The following is a 20,418-nucleotide window of genomic DNA, read 5'->3' on the forward strand; positions in this document are numbered from 1 at the left end:
GCTTGGGTCGATACATGGCTAAGGTGCCGATCAGATGGGTTGGAAAAGAGGATTTCAAAATTAAGAAATCGTTCTCTCCATCGCATGGGACATCACACTCCGATGTGTTTCATTTATCCTCGCTGTTTGATTGGTATCCTAGCTAGCCATGTGTTGTACCGAACTGCCGCACCAGATGATGTGCTGCTCCTGGGTGCTCTGAAGAAGAGCTGGATCTAATACAAAGACAAAGACAAAAGGCATGACACATATGAGACACTTATTTAATCATTAAAACAATAATAAAAGATGATACATCAAAATACAGGGAAAAGGCAAAACATCAATAAAAAGATGGTACAACAAAAGCCAGCAAGGGGCAAAAACAACAATAACAAAATACTAACTATTATTTTGAGTCCAACATAAAACTATTACACAATCACACAGAAGAAAAGCGCCTGTCAGCCGGTCTCGCAGCTACACAGATATTGACTAAACTAGAATAGCCTATATTTGTTTAAGCATCTGCAAGTTATTCATGATCGATCAATGAAACCGGCGATGGAAGCGATGAAGATTCACAACAACGATCACATAGAGTCTGTCCATAATATTTTCCAAGAAACAGAAATACGCACGCCTCCATGATTTCTTGACGATTAAGCTGCCACAAAATTGTAAGGGTATTTATGTAATATCCCTTTATATGTTCTCATATAATCCTACTTGTATTAATGCCCAGGCTGTGAGGGGCAATCTAGTAATTAGCCCATTTGACCTAAACCCTAGTTTTCCTATATATACTAGCTGGAGGCAGCAGTCTGGGTATTCCAAACTAGATACTCAGGGTGTAATGCTTTAAGCAACTTTGTGCTTAAACCCTAAACCCTAACAATCTTAAAGCATTATTATTTTCTTTTCTCTGCAATCAAGATCGACTTTGAATTTTTGGATTCGCAATTCTAGTTTGTTGATCGTGCGTGGTCGCTGCAGAATTTTTCTCCTAAAACGTGGGTCATTACCCACTTAGAGAATTCTGGTGTGAAGATCGGACTCACGGCTTTTGAATTTTTGTGCAATCGTGGGTTACGGTTCTAATTTGAAAGGAAGCTTTGAAAAGCGTGCGATCGATTTGGATTTCAAATTCTCATTTTTATCGTGGAATCAGTCTTCTTGCTCTCTAAGTCTTACTGGGAGAAACGGTTCTGTAGGTTTTGTTAGACTTTTGCCTTTTGCCAAAGCATTGATATAATTGATTGCTTTGATTAAAATAAAATAAAAAAAAAAATCTTCAAAGCATTGATTATTCTGTCAAAGCATTGAGTGCTTTTTTGTTTGAGAAGCAATTAATCTATTCTGATTTGATTATTATTGAAAAAAAAAAATAACAAATCAAAAGCTTTTTTTTTGGAAGATTACCTACCTCTTTGGCAGCAGCTTCTCTGTCCGTACCAGACTTTTGGTTGTTTGAAAAAAAAAAAAAAGCAGTTTTGGCAGAAAGTTTCCTTTTTCTTGGGTTCAGCCACTACTTGCGAGCAGCCAACACCGCATCAGAGCCGACACCACTGTAATTTTGCGTTTCTTCCTCCATCATCTAAATCCAGGGTTCTCCATCTCAGGTGTGACTGTTCCTTGAGCATTTATTTTTTTATTTGAACTTTTGTTTGGACATATAAACAAATCACTTAATATGGAGAAACACGCTGTTCCAATTGAGATGATCAAATTGGAAAGTTTTAGTGGCTCGAGTTCGATTCTTGGAAAAGGAAGACTCGGTTTGGATGAAGTACCTCAATATTTTCTACACTGTAGTAAATAAATTTTTCGATTGTACGGACTCAATCAAGCCCAATGGATAAGTGACGAAGACTTTTGCAAAGACTACCTATTGAAGCTCGCCGTAGATAGGTGGCAGAGACCTATAGTAAATATGAGACGCAAAAGAGATTTGGGAAAACCTAGAAGCCCAATTCAAAAAGGAGGAGGACCTATCAAAAACTCACTTGGTTGACAAGTTTATGGACTTCAAGTTTCAAGAAGATAAGGAGATACTTCCACAAGTAATGACTTTGAGAACTTGAGAACAAAATTGAACCAAGAAAACATCCCCGTTGTTGATGCATTCTTAGTGGGTGCAATTATCTTTAAGTTACCTTCTACCTGGCATTCCTTTAAAACCGAGATGCACAGAAAGAAAACACAAGTGGGGCTGGATGATCTCAAACGGTTCATTAGAATCGAAGATGAGAACAGAGCCAGGAATAACTTGGAGATGGTGAAACAACAACAGGCATCGCCAATTTGGTTTCACAACCCAAGAAATATCCTAGGCATCCAAGCCACCTAAGAAAGAACCCCAACAGCTTGGAGGCCAAAAAGCCTAATTTTAAAAAGAGGGGCAAGTGTCGCAATCGTGGAAAGTGGGGTCACTATGCATCCGAGTGTAGGGGTCCTAAGAAAGGGAACACTGACACACCACAGAAGGAAGTTCACATGCTGGTGGACAAGACTGAGCCTACTAACTTTGTTGCCATGATTGGCAAGGGTAAGGGGTTGGCCAAGACATCTTCGATTGGTGGTTAGACTGGAGCGACTTGTCATGTTTGCAATAGCAAGGACCCGCTCACCGATGTTGTTCAAGTAGCGGACCCATCCATTGCAAATGGAGACGTCGTGGAAGTGGCTCAACAAGGGACAGCGAACCTGGTTCTCTCATCAGGTAAAATATTAACTTTGAAAAATGTTAAAATCTTTCCTGGTTTTGAAAAGAATTTAATTTCCATTGGAATTTTGCTTGATGCTGGCATGTCTATTACTTTTAATAGTGGTAGAGTAACATTGTCTGTTAACTCCTTTTATTTTGGATGTGCTTATAATTTGAATGGTATGTTTAGGTTGAGTTTAGCTAATGAGACAATAAACCAGGTTAACCATAATTTACTTGATCCCAAAATACTACATTGTAGGTTAGGACATGTGAACTATAGGAAAATGCTCAAACTAGCTAAAACTCATAATTTACCATTAGACACTTCAATTAGATTTAACAGATGTGAAGTGTGTGCTCAAACTAAAATAACTAGAAAACCGTTCAGACCGGTTTCTAGGAGCACTCAACTTCTTGAACTTATACATTCTGACATTTGTGACTTTAAAAGCTACACAACTAGAGGAGGTCGGAAGTATTTGATAACATTTATAGACGATTTTTCTAGATATTGTCATTTATACCTGTTAAAATCTAAAGATGAAGCTTTTGAAAATTTTAAAATTTTCAAGAATAGGGTAGAAAATCAGTTGAACTTGAAAATTAAAAGATTTAGAAGTGATAGGGGAGGAGAATACAAATTGACAGAGTTCAAGGAATTCTGTGCCTCTGCAGGCATAATCCTTGAAACTACTGCTCCTTACTCACCTCAATCAAATGGCATAGCTGAAAGAAAGAACAGGACGTTAACAGAGATGTTAAACTCCATGTTATTGACATGGTATGCCCTCTTGCTATTGGGGAGAAGCAAGAGTGTTGATCGCAAATCACATTCTAAATAGACTACCACATTCAAAACCGACTTCTACACCTTATGAACTATGGCATAATCATCCTGTAGATATGACACTCTTAAGGTTTGGGGTGTGTAGCTTATGTTAGGATACAAGACCCTAGGAGACCTAAGGTGGGAACTAGAACAAACACTTGTGTATATCTTGGTTGTGCAGAAGACAGTGCTGCAGACCGGTTTTTGGATCTATCAACCAATGTGGTGATAGAATCTAGGGATGCTATATTCTTTGAGGATAAATTCCTTAGAGATAAAGGCCCGACCTTGCCTGGTTTGGATCGAAGTGGTTCTGAGAATCACCTTTGGAATCGAACCAATTGTTTCGACACTACTCCCACAATGCTCCTTGAATCAGAATCTAGAAGAGTATCTACTAGAGATCGAGTACCCAAGAATTTTGGTGAGGATTTTGTGACCTACCATTTAGAGGCTGATCCATCCACCTATAAGGAAGCGATGAGATCTAGGGACTCCTGTTATGGAAAGAAGCCATTGATGAGGAAATGAGCTCTTTAATGCGAGAATGAGACTTGGCACCTTGTTGATCCGCCTAGAGGGGCCAAGACAATAGGGTGTAAGTGGGCATCAAGAAGAAACTTAATCCGGATGGGTCTATAGCCAGGTATAAAGCACGATTAGTAGCTAAGGGCTATAAACAGTGAGAGGGATAGATTATTTTGACATCTACTCTCCGGTTCCGCCATTTGGCAACAATAAGGATTCTTCTTGCCATAGCATCTATTGAGCACTATGTTGTGCATCAAATGGATGTAAAAACGGCTTTCCTTAATGGAGACCTAACAGAAGAAATCTACATGAACCAACCTGAAGGGTTTGTCATGGAAGGTTCTGAAAAAAGAGTTTGTAAATTAAACAAATCTCTCTATGGTCTTAAACAAGCACCTAAATTGTGGCATGAGAAGTTTGACAAGACAGTAAAGAGCTTTGGTTTTCAAACCAGCAACTCGGATAAGTGCCTTTATTTTTTGTCTGAGTCAAACAAGGTCGCGATTATTTGCTTGTATGTAGACGACATGTTGATTCTAGGTTCTGATCTCTCTGTAGTGAGTGACATTAAAGAAACCTTGTCCAAAGAATTCAACATGAAAGATCTTGGTGTGGTAGACACCATTCTTGGAATGAGAGTAAGCTTCAGTGAGCAAGGGATCACCCTTAATCAGACTCATTACATTGAGAAGCTACTTTCTAGTTGGAAGATACGAGTGATTGTAAACCGATTGAGACACCCTATGACTACAACAAACGGTTGAAACCTAACACAGTGACACCGTGAATCGCTTAGATTATTCTAAACCGATTGGTAGTCTCATGTATGCAATGAGTTGCACTAGGCCGGACATAGCCTTTACGGTAGGCATGCTGAGTCGTTTCACTAGTAATCCTGGAAAAGAGCATTGGGATGCCCTATCGAGGCTGATGAGATACCTTAAGGGTACTCAAGGTTATGCTTTATGTTATAATGGACATCCTCCAACTTTGGAAGGATATTCGATGCATCTTGGTGCTCGATTTGGGAGACAAGAGATCCACCGGTGGTTATGTATTTACACTAGGAGGAGCATTGTAGCATGGAAATCCAAAAGACAGACTAGTATTGCTCTGTCATCTATGGAATCGGAACTTTATGCTCTAGCTTCGGAGATGAAGCAGAGTGGATAAAGGATCCGATTATGGATATTCCATTGAGGAGTTTTAAGTTAAACTCTATATCTATATTCTGTGATAATCAAGCAACAAAGACGATTGTGAATAACTCACTCTTTAATGGTAAGAGGAGACACATCAGGCTGAAACAGGCCATGCTGAATTATAGAACAGAACAAGGGATTATCACTTTGATTGATGTGAGATCGAAGGATAATACGGCAGATGCCCTTACAAAGGGATTGAACAAAGATCGAACATTCAAAACTACAGGGGAGATGGGGTTAAAGACCATTTAGTCAGGTCTTAATCTAACCCGATATTATTTTGAATTATTCGAATCTCATCTAGCCTTGGTAAGCATTCGGGACAGTTTACATGTTTCAGATAACTTAGTTAGGTTACTAAGTATGGGGGTTTGTGAAACCATTCCAAACTTGATGGTGTAGCAAATTTTCATGTGAAGTCTCCTTACTTTGTTATTCCACAAAGGAATATGAAAAAATGTCTGATATGTTTCAATGATATTGTGCTAGTCTTTATGTCATTCCAAATTTGATGACATGTCTTTCATAGTATGGTGTACCATTCCAAATTTGATGATACAACATAAATCTATGACTGATATGACGAATACAGTATTCCAAATGGAAACATGGTATGGTCCTTATGATAGAGACTATATAGGATCGAGTTCTTGTAAAGAAACTTGATGATGATGCTTATTGTTTTTTGATTTACCTTCAGCCATATATGAAATGTACTAAGTTCTTATTGTTGAACTAGATACTATTGTGCAAATGATTGAATTCATAATATCTTATGAAATTCATATTTGACAAATTACAGAGAATGGCGAAGATGGAGGAGAACGGTTGAATCTGGATCTCGATGAGGATGACTTACTTGATGAGTAAAGTCACATGGATTGCAAGGACTTTTTCTTTTGATTATTTCTTTTGGTTTAGCCACTTGCATGTGGAACTTCGGATTTATTGTTGGGTTTAGTTTTTCTTATTTGATTTATTGGATTATTGATATTCAATTTATATTGATTCAATTACTGATTGAACAATGGTTCCTATACATGTGTAATGGATATATGTAGAACATAGGAGGAGATTGTAAGGGTATTTATGTAATATCCCTTTATATGTTCTCATATAATCTTACTTGTATTAATGCCCAGGCTGTGAGGGGCAATCTAGTAATTAGCCCATCTGACCTAAACCCTAGTTTTCCTATATATACTAGCTGGAGGCAGCAGTCTGGGTATTCCAAACTAGATACTCAGGGTGTAATGCTTTAAGCAACTTTGTGCTTAAACCCTAAACCCTAACAAAAATCCCACTATGAAACCCAATGCCATGCCACTGTAGAACCCTATCTTTTCTTCTTCATCATCGTTGCCATTAGAAACCTTCCCAATTTGGGGTCTTCCATCATCATCATCACCGGGGCATTTGTTTGAAAGCGGTGAACCACAAAGTTGTGGGTTACCGAAGTAATTGGATGATTCATTGAGCGTTTGAAGTTGGTTCCTAGAAGGTATTCTCCCTGGCAAGTTGTTGTTGGAGAGATTCAAGTAACTCAAGAAATTTAAGGATGAGATACTTTGTGGAATCTCCCCAGAAAGTTGGTTCCTTGAGAGATCAAGGCTTTCTAATGATCTCAAGTCCCCAATATCCCTTGGGATCTTCCCTGTTAGATGATTTATTGATAAATTCAAAAGAAACATTCCTAAAAGCATTGTTATCCCTGTTGGTATGTTTCCTGATAAATTATTGCTTGAAAGGTCCACAGCCATTACCTCATTAAGAATCTCACCATAGTATTCAAGTTCTCTTCCTTTCGCAACAATCATCATGGTTTCATCATATGGATTTACTTGAAGCCAAAATCCATCAACCAAACCATACAAATTGCCTAAACATGTTGGAATGAATCCTGATAATTTGTTTTGAGCTAGAACCAAGATGCGAAGATACATAAGATGACATAGCTGTTGAGGAATTTCTCCAGTGATTGAGTTTGCTCTTAGATTTAGCATCAGCAGACTAACTAGGTTCTCTCCAATCCATGTTGGTAAGATTCCAAACAACTTATTATTGCCTAGGTCAAGACTAAGCAAAGAGGTGCAATATTTCAGGGATGACGGAAGCTCCCCGTAAAGACTGTTGTTGCTCAATATCAATCTTTCAAGGGAAACCAGAAAACCTATCGACGAACTTGGAATTTTACCCGATAAGTTGTTGTTCGATAGATCTAGAATTTCCAAACTTTGCAAACCCTTCCAATCAATAGAAGATAATTCTCCAGATAAATGATTGTTTGAAAGATCTAAATAACACAACAATGCCATTGTTTGATCAAAATTGGAAAAAGAAATTGGCCCTGAAAATAAATTGTGTCGAAGGGATAGGTAGGACAAATTAGCAGAAGACCATAGAGCAGGGAGAGGACCTTCTAAGCAATTAGAGCTCAAGTCCACATGCACGGTCTCCTGTCTAATAATGCTTGGCAGGGTACCATGCAACCTGTTTACAGAGAGATCCAAATACTTCAATGAGGGAGACTTCCAAAACCATTCTGGTATGGTATCTGAAATACTGACTTTGGTGAGGGTTAAATCGGTAAGTAGATTTTGAGTTTTAAGCCATCCTGGAAACTTGGGGCCCACTTGAAAGTCGAACATATTCAAAAAATCAAGTTTAAAAGGAGGAACCCATTCTTCTTGTCTCACATCAAAAACCAACTTATTCTTCTTATTTCTAGAAAATAATGAAGATATTGATAATTCTTTCAAATTTGTGAGTTTTGTAAAATGATGTTCTGAAATTGTGCCCTCCCAATAATTCCACTGTATATCCAAAGAGACCAACTTTGAGAGTTGTCCTAAGCTTTTAGGAATTGGGCCACTTATTTGATTCCTAGAGAGATCCAAAGAGACCAACTTTGAGAGTTGTCCTAAGCTTTCAGGAATTGGACCACTTATTTGATTCTGAGAGAGATCCAAAGAGGCCAAATTTGAGAGTTGTCCTAAGCTTTCAGGAATGGGCCCACTTATTTGATTCGGAGAGAGATTCAAAGAGACCAACTTTGAGAGTTGTCCTAAGCTTTCAGGAATGAGCCCACTTATTTGATTCCAAGAGAGATCCAAATAGACCAAATTTGAGAGTTGTCGACCGAAGCGAAGAGACCAAATTTGAGAGCTGTCCTAAGCTTTCATGAGGAATAGGCCCACTTATTTGATTCTCAGAGAGATCCAATTGTTTCAAGGACAAGAAGCGTCAAATTGATATAGGCAAATGCCCACTTAGCTCACTATAACTCAAAACTAAAATCTCCAGGCTCTTGTTACTGAATCCAGACAAACCATCTACAAGTGCACCCACATCATCACCACCACCACCACCGTTGTTGTATGACAAATCTAGCCTACGCAACTTCCATAGACTTCCTACCAGCTGCTGCTGGGCTCTTCCAGCAGCTGTAGTCCTGCTAGATGCAGCATCTCCTCCACCAGCTCCACTGTGAATACTACTAATAATATTATTGTTGGAATAAGAGAAGTTAAGGATGAGTTCATTGTAGCTAAGATCAAGATCTTCAAGGCTGCTAATATTTAACAACCAATGTGGTAGAAAGGAATTATTAAAGAAGTTCCAAGAGAGATCAAGTACCGAAAGGGATGTAAAATTAACAGTTATTGATGATGGAAGTGTCTCAGAAGAAGAAGGAAGTCTTCCGAGTTCACAATCACTCAACTTTAATTCCCGAAGCAAAGAAAGCTTATTAAAAGCTTGGAACCAATCATCTGCTGCGTTGCTAAGGTTGACGTACCCCATATTGAGGTACTCCAAAGAGGAGAGACCGGAGATCCATTCCAAGTTGTCTACACGCATCAACCAAGAAGGATCCTCACTAAAGGAATAGTAGTCAAGAGACGAAGAAGAAAGATCTAGGTGATGCAAGGTGGATAGGTTTCCCAGGTGAGGAGGAACTGTGCCAGCAAAGAATGAATGGGAGAGATTGAGATACCTCAACTTCTTGAATGAACCAAGGAATTCTGGGATTTTGATTCCCCGAAATTGATTCAAGCTCAAATCCATGTATTTCAAATATTTCAAGTTTAGCCAAGAAGGGTATATCTCACCGCTCAAGCGTGACCTCTTGAACGCTTCAATATCCTCATGATCATCATCATCATATTGAGGAAGTTGAATTGGGTTGCGAAGGTTGAGGTGGACTACATGTCCAGTTCTGGTACTGCAACGGACCCCTCTCCATCTGCAACAATCTTCTTCTTCTTCTTCTTCTTCGCCCGTCGTCGTCCAAGAAGAGAGCCGGCCAGTATGGTCTTTGATACCTTCTTTGAACTTGAGAAGTGCCTTCCTCTCCATCTCTTTGCAACGCGCGTTGTTGGGATCTCCAATATTAATGCATGAACTGAACCCCGATAAGAAAAGAAGCAGCAGAAGTTGAATAATGGACTTATTGCGACTACTGCAATCCATGGAGGACATCTATCTTAACGCACCAAAATCAAGAAATTAAATCAGGAGAAATGTTAGGCCTCGAAACCCAACTCACTCACTCACTCACCAGCTGATTTTTTATAATCAAAACCAAGATATTGTACTAGCCCCTATATATAGATGATCAACTCTTTGGAATAAATGGGTCTTGACGACAAGGCCCTAAATGCTAGAGCTTTTCATACAATTACAAGTTGGTAAAAATCATTAAATTGTCCACTTTTAGGGTATGTATGGTAAAGATTCTAAAAAAAACACTGATTCTAGTTTATTACCCTTTTTTTTGGTACAACAGAAATAGTAGTGTGAAAACTGTATGGTATGCCCGATTTTTAATTTATTTTTTAACGAACCAGACACTTGGTATAGTTTTTGAACCTCATTTGAAAAACACTGATTTGGTGTTTTTGCATGTGAGAAATGATTTTGCTAAAATACAATGAAACCCTAATGTCACTAAAGTGGTTTAGGGGTATTTATGATATTTTAATCCAAAACATTACAATGCCTCTCGAATATAAGATTTTGACCTAAAACATAGGCATTCGAACTATCGAATTGGAGAGCTTCTATAAAATAAAATTTTTATAAATTTAAAATATTTCAGGAATAAGAAATTCAATTAGAAGTTCAATTGAAAGTGTGTCTTACCTATTTCAGAATTATCATGAAATTATTGCTTTGCCCATCAAATTATCCATGTGCTCATTAAAATAGGCAATACCAAATATTTCAAATTGATACAATCAAACAATTTTAATTTTTTAACTAAAAATTTATTTGCTGACTATTCCATGAAAATTAATCTGAAATTGAAATAGAAATCATATCAAATTAGGCTAAGTGAAGGCAGTGAAATAGGCAATACCAAAAGAAGGTACGATGCAATAGGAGGGCCCACTAGAGAATTGAACCACGAATCCTAGCATTGCTTCTTGTTTCTTTCACTTCTTTGATAAATTAGATAGAACTTAAGGTAAGGTGACAACCTTGATGGGTGGTCTCCATCATGATCCAGCTCAAAGTCAACCCCATTAAGAGATATTATAGTGGTTTTTTTTTTTTTTTTTTTTATTGTTTTGGGGGGGGGGGGGGTGTGGTGTTTCTTTCTGTCACTTTGTTTAGTGAAGTATAATGCTTCACTATTTGCCATATGACAATACATGGGTTAGACCATGTGATGGAGGACCAAACAAGCATCTCATTCTCATTGGTATACTTTTGGCTTAAAATTAGTAGAGGAAGTAGCTAAAACTACAAAAGATGGACTGAAAGAAACTTCACAATATTTTGTACCCTCTTATTGTTGAAGATATCCGATTCGATATGATTATTCACTGCAAAGATGTGATCTCCAGAGGGAAAGAACCCCCTCCTCTCTCCTAGCTGGTATTGTGTTTTCTCTTGGTTGTCTTGTGGCCTGGTTAGGCTTTGTTTTATCAGAAGTTGTAGCCTGTCACTTGGGGGTTGTCCTTGGAATGGATGTGTGGTTGTTTCTCATTTTTTGTTATATTCTCTTGGGCTTGTTTTTTTTTTTTTTTGGGTAATAAAATTTATATTTATCAAAAAAAAAAAAATTGAAAAAATTTCACAAACACCCCCTAAAAGTATCTAATATCTCATAAACTTATCAAACTTGGTCAAAATGTCACAGACACCTCTAACGTTAAGCAGGGTTACCCCTAAGATAAAATGTCGATTTTACCCTCCTAATTATTAAAATAAAAAATAGATAAATGACACTTAAGATACCTAATGTTTGATAAAATTATAAGTTCCCTTACCTCACCCCTTCATCTCAATCATCGGCACCGGCTCTCCCTTTCCCCTCCATCTTGACTCCGGCTCCTTTGGCGGGAGCCAAAGATGGCACGGTACTTAACATCATTTTTTCTTCTTTTAAAATCAAAGAATAACGAGTGTATGTAAGTGACAACCTCCATAGATTCAGGTTCTGCATCGAACGAAAATGGGATCTTGAAAGGGGTAGGAGTAGATTTCCTTAGGACTTGGATTTCTTGGCTTAAAGAATCTCTAGATTAGAAAACCACTCAAAAAGTTTTCTTGCCTTTGTTCCCTTCTGTGATTAGCGGATGATGGTAATGGAAAAAAAACAAAAAAAAAGAAGAGTAAATATCATCCTCTTCCCTTCTAAGTTTTTTTAATATCAATCCAATACCTAAGTTTTAAAAACATATCATCCCCCATCCTTACTTTATAAAGTTACTATCAACCGTACCCTAACTGACTAACGCTGTTAAAAAAAAAATTTGAAAAGACAAAATCACCCCCCTCTTCTTCTTCTTCCTCCTCCTCTGCAACCCCAACGGCTTCCACAGGCAAAAACCTCAGAGCAGTTGCGGCAGTGGTAAATCTGCAATTTTTCTCCGTTACATGGAGCTCATCGACGGTAAAAACCTCCGCCTACTATCTTCTTCCACCGCCACCACCACCACGAGCTCCATCTCTTCACTCGCATTCTCCTTCTTCCCTAACCGAAACCCACCTTCTACTCCATCTCTAACTGATATATTTTTTTTTTTGTTTTCTAAAATCTCAACCCAGCCGAACCCATCTCCTTTTCCAATTTTTTAAAACCCACTCTCTTCTCCCATTTCTGGAACCCACTCACCGAACCCAATAGAAAAATCTTGTGAAAAACCTTGCTTTCTTGATTATTTCTTCTTCTTTGTTTACAGAACCTGCCCTGTAAAAAAAAAAAAAAAAAACGATTGAGTAGGGATCTCTATAGTCTACAATAGATAAATTTAATTGATTTACTGCTATTTTACCAACTAAAAGAGGGAAACAATGGCTAAAACAGAAGATCAAACATAAACATGATTCGCCACTGATTTGAAAGGGGGAATTCTGTTTTCATATGAATTTTTGATCCGGTCTTTCAACAGGGTTATGTGTTGACCGAATCATGTGGAGTTGCAACATTAGAGAATCCAAATGTAGGAACCCGAATTTTGGTTCATCTGGGGCAACTTGCTTCAGAAGTTGGTAGTGGTGGTGCTGGCGGTGATCTGGTCTTGATAATTGTTGCACCCATTCGGTGTGATTCCGGTACTGGAAGACGGAGATCTAAAACTATTCGAATCTAGACCGATAACGGTGTACTTGTCGAAGAAATACAAGGATCAAGTGAGGATTTGCTGGGATTGAAGGGGTATGGATTGAAGTGGAATCGCAGCAATACACCCCTGCTATTACACTTATCATCTCTGAATACTTCTTAGCTCCTATGCGAGGCAGAACCCCTGACCAGAAGGCGATCGATGATGGAATCACAACAATAGAATGCCACTAAAATCGTTGGAGGTCAGATCAAGGTGTTGAGAAAAGAGATTTGAGAAATCGATTTTGGTATTTGTCCATTCTTTGTTTCCACTCAAATCAATGACTTCAATTAGGAGTTTCTGATTCAATAAATTGCAGATCTTACTACAATAGATAAATTTAATTGATTTACTGCTATTTTACCAACTAAAAGAGGGAAACAATGGCTAATACAGAAGATCAAACATAAACATGATTCGCCACGATCTTAGGGGCATTCTATAGTCAATTTTTTTTTTCAGTCTCAGCTTCAACTTCAGAAGAATAGAAGAAGAAGAAGAACGATGAAAATGGGCTTTGATTTTCAGGGAAAAACGATATTAAAAAAGATTAAGGGTATTTTTTTTTTGCGTAGAAGATTAAGGGTAATTTGGGGTTTTAAAAAAATTGGACATGTCTACGTCATCAATTAATGATGTTTTTTAACGGTTAGGGTATGATTGATAGTAACTTTATAAAGTAGGGGAGGGGGATAATATTTTTCAAAACTTAGGTACTAAGTTGATATTAAGGAAACTTAAAAGGAAGGGGATGATATTTACTTTAAAAAAAAAAAAAAAAATGAGGGTAGGGGTTTGTCACTTTGCGCTTGTTTAATCTCCTAGGTTACATACGCGGATGATTCTGTTGGTTTGATTTTGACTTTTAAAATCATGGATGGACCCAAGACTTAATCAATTGAGATCACTATGTGCTTGTTTAATCTCCTAGGTTACATATGCGGGTCTATGAACATGGGTTTTCGGCTGGGAATAGATCTGTGCAGAGAATGGGAGGCGAGGTCGAGGGGGGAGGGGAGTGATGATTTCCGATAACATTAAGATCAGCGGCCAACTCTTTGAGTTCCTCTTCGCAGCCCAATATGGCAAGACGCTTCAATAGCTTCTCTCTTATGTGACATGAGTCTCTTGGATTTACACCCTCAAGTGTTGCAGAAGCCAGAAGGTCAGAGAAGAAGTCTCTACTATTTGAATGCCTGAATTTGATATCAAGTATCCGATATCAGCAAGAATTTTAGAGAACATCCAGATTACAGTCACTGCATCCATCTCTTCTACTTGATTCTTGAGATTCAAAGAGAAGCAATAACAGTAGCGAGTGGCGAAGAACAGAAAATGAGTTCGACAAGCAGAGCTTGGATCGTGGCTGCAAGCGTTGGGGGTGTAGAACATTGTTTCGCTGATGGGATGCAGGAGCAGTGGAGGCCCTGGGGAAGCAGAGTTGAGTTGCAGAGGAACTCAACTCAAGGACAGAGGCAAGGGAGGGGAGAGCAGGCAAGGGTGGAGGATGGCAAAACTTGGGGTCCACTGCCCACCATGATACGCAGTAACGCTGATGTTCTTGAATCGGTGGTGGTCAGAGGTTGCAGCGGTGGAGCAAAAAGAAACGAAGAAGAAGAAGAAATGGTGGGTCTCATGAAGAGAATGGTTTGTATTTTGGATTTTATCCTTAAGGGTATTATGGAGATTTCACAAGTAAGGGTAATTTTGTCATTTAAAAAGAATTAACAGACACTTAATTGCAGAGACTAACGGAATGAATTAAATTGAAATAAATTCATAAATAGGGGATGTCTATGATATTTTGATCAAATTTGATCTCTTTATGAGATATTAGATACTTTTAACGGGTGTCTATGAAATTTTCCAGAAAAAATTTGACAAAAGATAATATTTTGTATTTTATATTCATTTCTATTTGATGTCATTTTGATAATTTTATTAGAACTTTAAATAAGGGTTTAAACAACTTTCCTTATTTGCTTTGGACTAAAATTTGACCAATGTGAAAATTGGAATCTTCTATTACAATAGATTAATCCATATAAAGAGGTAATTTTACCTCAAAAAAAAAAAAAAATACTACAAAAAGGTAAATATTGAAGCATTGTACTCCACTTAGACATAGTGACACTTAAAAAAGATATTTTTTTATCCTCATCCTTTGTCTGGCGATCTCATTTAATTTGATTGGGTTAAGTCTATGTTTTCCCCCTTTCCGAAAGGACTTGTATCTTTGAATTCAGACGATAGCCCTTCCCTAAATCGTTACAAAACGTTAAATTGAGCGTCACTTGCACGGAAATGACGTGACCGTCCATTTCTCATCAATCAGAAGATGTCTTACTTGATGTTTTTTTCTAACCCAAATCTTACGGGTTTTCTATGTGGGGCCCCATTCAGATATCAAGTGGGACCATCTGACCATTCATTTTAGTTTTACTTGTCACATATACTTGTTATTACCACTTGTTATATGACCGATATTGGTGAGTCATTCTGCATGTGATTTGATCATGTGCTTCCATCTCAAAAGTCTTTAAGTTTCAATTTTATCTAACCCTTTTGGCCAAGTCTTAATGTCGAACTCCAAAAGATAGGTAAGTCACCTAGGGACCACTATTACCAAAAAAAAAAAACCTAGGGACCACATCCAGATAGAAGAGGTCTTACATGGGCTTGGGGTTTTCCTGGTCTACCTCATAAGGTCCCATGGCTCTCATGGACCTTGAGTTTTCCAAGTCCATGTGGGTTGTGGGGTCTTACATGGGCTTGGGGTTTTCCTGGTCTACCAGAAGGGTAGACCAAGATTTCCTACCTGCAAAAACATATTCTTAATGCCGACCACTTCTAAGGTTGTCAATTTGAAATTGAAATCAGTCATTTAAAATCAAATCGAATCGGACTTGATTGGTTTTAAAAACTACAATCTTATTCCATTCGATTTGATTTTGGTTTTATGGTAAAAATCATCAATTTTCCACCAAATCAAACTAAATAGGCTTTTGCATTGGGACATGTGACTTGTATACCACTTTCTAGATTATATTTTTTTTATAGCAGTTTATAGACATTAATCACGAGATGCCAGCCATCATGTTCCAATGTTTCGGTTATAAGATATATATATATAAAAGCAAAATACAAATAATCATTTTTTAGTAGAAAAAATAAAAAAATTATTTGATGCATTTAAATTTCAACTGACTGAAGAAAAAAAAAACATAACAAACAACTATTTTTTTGGTTCTTGATGAAAAAGAAAAAATTGTTTAATGCATAAAACATAGCTGTCAATTATTATGTTCGGGGTAGACTTGAATGATTTTAATAATATAAAAACAAGAATAAACAATTATTCTCTGCCTCTTTCTATTTTGGAGATCGGATAAAAATCAAAACCATATCGAATTGGTTCGATTTGAAAATATGTTTCGATTTTTGGTTCGGTTATGTTTTGATTCCTACAATATGTTTCTTGAATTGAACCAAAATCGAATCAAACCGATTGACACCTTTATTTGTCCACTTCTATCATATTCTATTACACATTGACTTGAAAAAAGTTAGAGTAAAAATCCCAATTGCGTACATTGAACGAAATTTAGTAAAGTCCAACAAACATAACCCCGCTCCCTCGTAAAGTTGATTGCATGATTGGAATGTTTTGTAAATCTGGTTTCAGGGATATTTCAAAAAGAGAGGAGAGAGAGATGTACATCACTGGTTGGGGTCAGGAATATTGCAGATCCTATGAAGCCTAGATCTAGCCAGATTCAAGACCTCATTGTAAAAGGTTTTGTTACTACACCACTTAAAATTGCCGCTAGAATAGTTTGCAGTTTCATCAACTAAAGTAAAGTAGTAAGTGATTAAGTTCCAAGGTGAACACATATTATCAGTGGGATGAAGGAGAGAGGATAGATCTTTGTTGCAACACCACACTTCTTTGAGATTAATATTAGCCTTCACAACATGTTTCCACCCTTGCAAGAGTCCATGAAGTTCTGTTTCACAAGTTATTCTGGTTTTTTGTGAAAATATAAATTCTAGATGACTACTGGTAAGGAGTCGAGTTGATGTTATGGTAAGGTGTCTGCAATTATAAACCATTTTTTTAACATGGGTCAACAAGGCCCATTTCGGCATAAATGGACTTAAATGGGCTGAAAATGCTACCGATAAAACATAACGGATGCAAAATACTAAGTACCCATCCTCTTTATATTTTCTAACTGAGTCCTAGTTACAACCTCTCACAGTCTTTTTTTTCTCGTGACACTCTCTCTCTCTCTCTCTCTCCTCCTAGTTATTATATTAATCCACTTTTATATGGATCGTGTGATACCCTCTTCAATTAATGATACTATACTGGCCCTTTCTATCATTCTCATGTAATATCCTTGGTGTTAATGATAGTAGACTGGCCCAACCTTTCGAGGAATATTCTATGCATAGAAGATACTATAGAAGAAAATGAGAAATAAATAATATTTACTTTTTCGTCAAAATGGTGGGTTATCTGGTTAGCCCACCTAGAGATCGAGGCTTATCTGGTTGGCTCAATATATCTGATGCATAGGATGGGCCCAATTCTTGTAAATAAGCAGAGCCCCAACGTCTTCGGCTTGTGTCAGGTTTCGTTTCAGTACGAATTGAGTCAATTGACAAATGACCAAAAGAGCAAAATATATATTTGAAAAAAAAAAAATTTTAATCAAAACGCACAAACCGGCTCAAATGTGTCAACCAGGTTTTCAAGTAACGGAGTACAAATAAACACAAACTCACACATCCAACCCACCCGATGTGGGACTAAACCCCACCGTGGGAGCAAACCATATTATCTTCTGATCAAACGCACACATCATCTCAAAAGCATATTTGAAAATCCAAGATTATTAAGAATATACACACCCAAATCCGATGTTATATGATTGATTTTTTATTATAAAGTTCTTAGTTAATTTGCAGTTAATTTAGATTAGGCAATATCTATTTAACATTCAAAAGTTGTCGCATTATCTAAGCGACGAGAAACAACTACATGAACACTCAATAAAACCATCTCTTGTCAATATCATGTTTTTGGCTATTTTCACTTCATGGCCCTAATCATATTAAGGAAGAAATAATGCTACTTAGTCGTGTACGACGTGCAACCCTTGCTCCTAAACATAAGTCTGTGCAAAATGATCATCGTATAGAAAAACGAAAACCCACCCCTGAGGGTGCAGCGACCATTTTGTGTGGTGTGGCTCTATGTCTGGGTGCAAGGGCCATGCACCGCAGGCGATCAAGTAGGATTATCTTTCCCACAAATTAATTAACCAAGTTACTAGCTTCTTAGAGATAATTAAGGACGGCTCCCATAGCTCTCAGGTCTGGCCTTGACTCTCGTAGACTTCATCATTGAAGCAACACTCACTGGTAATTAAAGATTCTAATTGCCTTCTCCCTCCCCTACAGGCTTTGGACATTAATTGGCATAATCTTCTTCTTTAGATTACTCATAACTTGGATGGCAAGGCAAGAGTTTCTGAATTTTCTACTCATAGTCAACGCCGTCTACGTTCTTTCTTGGAAGACATTTGCCTTTAAAAATTTACAAGTTCATCAATGACCCTATTAATTAGTCGGAATGGAGAATGCTAATCTCCCTCTAAGGTCTGCACATGCGTGGTGGCCAAAGAGAGTGTGCACAAGGCATCATAAGCGCAGGATTTTAGATTTAATGGACATCGTTATATATGACGCAATCCATGAGGAAATTCATTTCTCAGAAGATGCTCGAACTTTAAAAAAGAAAAAAAAAAGAAAAAAAAACAGCATGAACTTCCTTTGGAAGCAGAGAAGCTATAAAATTTCACAACCCACCATACATTTCCACACACCATATATTGACCAGACATTGCTCAACCAAACAAAGCTTCTTTCATTTGCTACGCTGAGATTTAGTAACAATGACGGACGAGCCAATTTTATTGACTGCCTGGCCCAGCTTTTTTGGGATGAGGGCAAGAATCGCCCTGGATGAAAAGGGTATCAGCTACCAACACAGGGAAGAAAACTTATTTGACAAGAGCCCTTTTCTGCTGCAGATGAACCCAATTAATAAGAAGGTTCCTGTATTGGTCCATAATGGCAAACCCATCTGTGAATCCCTCATCATTGTTCAATACATTGATGAGGTTTGGAAGGACAAATCTCCTCTGTTGCCTTCTGATCCTTACCAACGAGCCCAGGCCAGGTTCTGGGCTGATTACATTGACAAGAAGGTACATATATACCATCTCTCTCTCTCTATCTATATATCTAATGTAATCCGTATCTTTTCAATTGTAATCCATATTTTGTGAAATGGCAGGTTTACAATTGTATAAATGGAATATGGACTACAAAGGGGGAAGAACAAGAGGCAGCTAAGAAGGAATTCATAGAGGTCATGAAGGTTTTGGAAGGAGAGCTTGGAGATAAACTTTACTTTGGTGGTGACAGTTTTGGGTTCTTGGATGTGAGCCTTGTGCCTTTCTACTGCTGGTTTTACGCCGTGGAGAAATGTGGAAACTTCAGCACAGAAGCTCAGTGCCCAAAGCTGGTTGCTTGGGCCAAGAAGTGCATGGAGAGGCAGAGTGTGGCCAATTCCCTATCTGACCCAGACAAGGTCTACAATTTGGTTCTGGAACTCGAGAAAATGAATGATATAGAGTAGATAAGTTGGAAAGAATTTTGGATTTCAAGCCATGTAGAATACACAAGAATACTGGTAATTTCTTGGGCTTAGGAGTACTGTTAATTCCTTGGGCTTTGTTTGTACTCATGGTGTTGCTTTGAAATAAAGAACTTTAATAATTTTGGGGGTATGTAGTTCATTCTGATCTCTCACAAATTTAATTTCACTTTCAGATAAATTGGAACAAAGCTCAATTGAGAGGTTAGTGGGCCGGGGAGTGATCTGGCTTGGCCTTCCAGACCAACTATTGAATACACTGGGCTCAGAGGTTGGACTATGGCTCAGGTTTGAATAGAAAATCAGTTCCAGCCAAAAACTGTCCAAACCCAACCCTATTGCACAACTGATTTCTAAACAAACTGATAAACTAGGTCTGTCAACTGGTCGGATCTGGTCGGTTTCGGGTAGGCCTATTCAGTCCCCACAAATTTAAGGCTCCATACCATTACTGACAGTTGAGGTATTGGATCTGCCGATTCATATAGGTATCGGTGGAGATGATACCGATTCCATATGGGTGTAACGGTATGGAAAAAGATAAAAATGCAAAAAAAATCAGGTTTTTTAAAGAAAACATTACCGATACAGATCCGGATCGAAACCTCATGAGATTTTGGTTTACTACTTTTCCTCTTCTACTCTGAAGTCTGAATAAATAATGACTACATTTTTTAAAACCGCTGTTAGTGTTTTTAGATATATACCTAGAAAGTGGTGATCAGGTTTCTTTAATTGGTGCGAGTAATTGGTGCTTCGACCCCGCAAAAGGTTAAGGAAGCGAAACGAGAAGGAAGGGAACGGAGAGAAGACGGAAG

The 20,418-nt window shown here is 37.9% G+C and overlaps 3 protein-coding genes across 3 annotated transcripts; 1 reads left to right on the forward strand and 2 right to left on the reverse strand.

The window, feature by feature from the left end:
* Positions 1–6,528: 6,528 nt before the first annotated feature.
* On the reverse strand, positions 6,529–7,569 carry LOC122651125 (receptor-like protein EIX2). Its single transcript, XM_043844450.1, has one exon. The coding sequence runs from the start codon at positions 7,567–7,569 to the stop codon at positions 6,529–6,531; it is 1,041 nt and encodes a 346-aa protein (XP_043700385.1).
* Positions 7,570–8,497: 928 nt separating this feature from the next.
* On the reverse strand, positions 8,498–9,733 carry LOC122651126 (receptor-like protein EIX1). The gene has a single exon (XM_043844451.1). It carries the CDS (start codon positions 9,731–9,733, stop codon positions 8,498–8,500), a length of 1,236 nt encoding a protein of 411 aa, XP_043700386.1.
* On the forward strand, positions 9,021–19,597 carry LOC122651651 (probable glutathione S-transferase). Its single transcript, XM_043845133.1, has 3 exons — positions 9,021–9,031; positions 18,800–19,148; positions 19,238–19,597. The coding sequence occupies exons 2-3, from the start codon at positions 18,834–18,836 to the stop codon at positions 19,580–19,582; spliced, it is 660 nt and encodes a 219-aa protein (XP_043701068.1). The 5' UTR covers positions 9,021–9,031; positions 18,800–18,833; the 3' UTR covers positions 19,583–19,597.
* The last annotated feature ends 821 nt before the right edge of the window (positions 19,598–20,418 follow it).

This window comes from Telopea speciosissima, chromosome 2, assembly GCF_018873765.1.
Source record: "Telopea speciosissima isolate NSW1024214 ecotype Mountain lineage chromosome 2, Tspe_v1, whole genome shotgun sequence".
In the NCBI taxonomy this organism is placed as follows: Eukaryota; Viridiplantae; Streptophyta; class Magnoliopsida; order Proteales; family Proteaceae; genus Telopea; species Telopea speciosissima.

Coding starts and splice junctions, on each gene's coding strand:
- LOC122651125 (XM_043844450.1), bottom strand. CDS start 7,569: ATGGCATTGTTGTGTTATTTAGATCTTTCAAACAATCATTTATCTGGA.
- LOC122651126 (XM_043844451.1), bottom strand. CDS start 9,733: ATGTCCTCCATGGATTGCAGTAGTCGCAATAAGTCCATTATTCAACTT.
- LOC122651651 (XM_043845133.1), top strand. CDS start 18,834: ATGACGGACGAGCCAATTTTATTGACTGCCTGGCCCAGCTTTTTTGGG. Junction 19,149..19,237: donor CTGATTACATTGACAAGAAG/GTACATATATAC, acceptor GTGAAATGGCAG/GTTTACAATTGTATAAATGG.